At 35.0% G+C, this 1572-nt stretch overlaps 1 protein-coding gene across 1 annotated transcript in view; it reads left to right on the forward strand.

Annotated features, from left to right (window-relative positions):
- LOC101632346 (olfactory receptor 4C45-like) overlaps nucleotides 1–408 on the forward strand; it is an 8135-nt gene extending 7727 nt beyond the window's left edge. Inside the window, exon 2 of the mRNA XM_012725275.1 lies at nucleotides 133–408. Within this exon, the coding sequence (XP_012580729.1) occupies nucleotides 133–408 (276 nt within the window). The remainder of the gene's footprint in view (nucleotides 1–132) is intronic.
- Nucleotides 409–1572: the final 1164 nt, after the last annotated feature.

A 1572-nucleotide genomic window follows, 5' to 3' on the forward strand; every position in this document is an offset into this window, starting at 1 on the left:
TTTATGTGTGACTTAATCCCTCTCTTGGAGCTAGCCTGCACGGACACTCACACTTTGGGACCCCTGATTGCTGCCAACAGTGGCTCAATGTGTCTGCTCACTTTTTCTATGCTCATTGCTTCCTACATCTACATCCTGCACTCCCTGAGGAACCACAGTGCTGAGGGGCGACGCAAAGCCCTGTCTACCTGCGCCTCTCACATCACCGTGGTCATCTTGTTCTTTGTACCTTCTTCGTATCTGTACCTAAGACCCGTGATCTCCTTCCCCATTGACAAAGCTGTGAGCGTGTTTTACACCATAGTAACTCCCATGCTGAACCCTTTAATCTACACCCTCAGAAATGCAGAAGTAAAAAATGTCATGAAGAAAATCTTGGGGCAATTATTGAAAACTGGAGATAAATAAACCTTGTGTTAGAATGCTTAGCCAAATTAAATCCAGGGGAAAGTATAGAGATTTATTCTCCTTATTACTTAATTACATGTTAGTCAATTATTCTACAATCAGCACTTAGAGCCCACAATAATTAAGGAGGCACAGAAATGTCAAATTTATTTTAAAACAAGAAAAAAATGAATATAATAAAAATCTAATTTGTATTACCTTGCATAATCTTTACATCAGAGTAGTCATAAAATATATTTTTTAATATCTGTTGTGGAGGAAAGGAACAAAGTACCAACTGCTACACAATATGCAATGTTACTCTGATTGAGGGTGTGAATCACATATTCTTAAGTACTCTATATCCAACATTATAGCTATAAAGTTGTTTAATTTTCCAAAAAGAAAAATAAATATCTATCTTTAAAAGGATGAAGAGAGTCCTCAAGAAGTAACTCTATCAGAATACACTTTTTGATATATTCCTGAATTAATGGCTTACAAAAGTTCTAACACAGATTAAAAAGAAAAAAAAAATTACAACAATACCAACGCAGTCTTTGCACACAAAGGCACTTTTTAAAAATTGCATTGCCACCACATCCTATTGGATACAATTGCCTGCAGAAAGCCTAGTAAGGAGAATTGGTTAACACAAAAAATAACTGATGAAGTCTAAATTTAAGTCATAAAACATCCATGCATTTAATTCTGGTTTAAACACAGAGCAAAGTAAAGATTCTGAGAACAAAATAGCTATTAGAGGAAATTAGCTGTGAGTAGAACAAGTTTGTATCATAAAATGATAATAGTGATCACAAATTTGGATGATAAAAAAGACTCCGTCTCATGAATGTAATCAAACTTTAAGAGTTTTAGACTTAAATGCTTTGAAGTCAGACATTAGAGTTCAGGAACAACCAGGCTTGATTTCTCAACTTGTCTCCAATATTAATCAGCCTTACAAATGTAAGCAAGTTTCTTCACCTCACCACCTCCTTTTCTTTCAATTCTGATTATGACTTCATTGTCATTTGGTGGCATAAGAAATTGAGTTGGCGCTAAATGCTTTTTAGATGTATGTGTTACATGTGTGTGTTTTAAACAATGGACTTTTTTTTTAAGATTTATTTATTTACTTATTTATTCGTACAAAACTGGGGTACCAGCCAGAGATGCGGAGGG

The sequence above is a fragment of the Condylura cristata genome, unplaced genomic scaffold, assembly GCF_000260355.1.
Source record: "Condylura cristata isolate star-nosed mole 26May11 unplaced genomic scaffold, ConCri1.0 scaffold00015, whole genome shotgun sequence".
NCBI classification, from domain to species: Eukaryota; Metazoa; Chordata; class Mammalia; order Eulipotyphla; family Talpidae; genus Condylura; species Condylura cristata.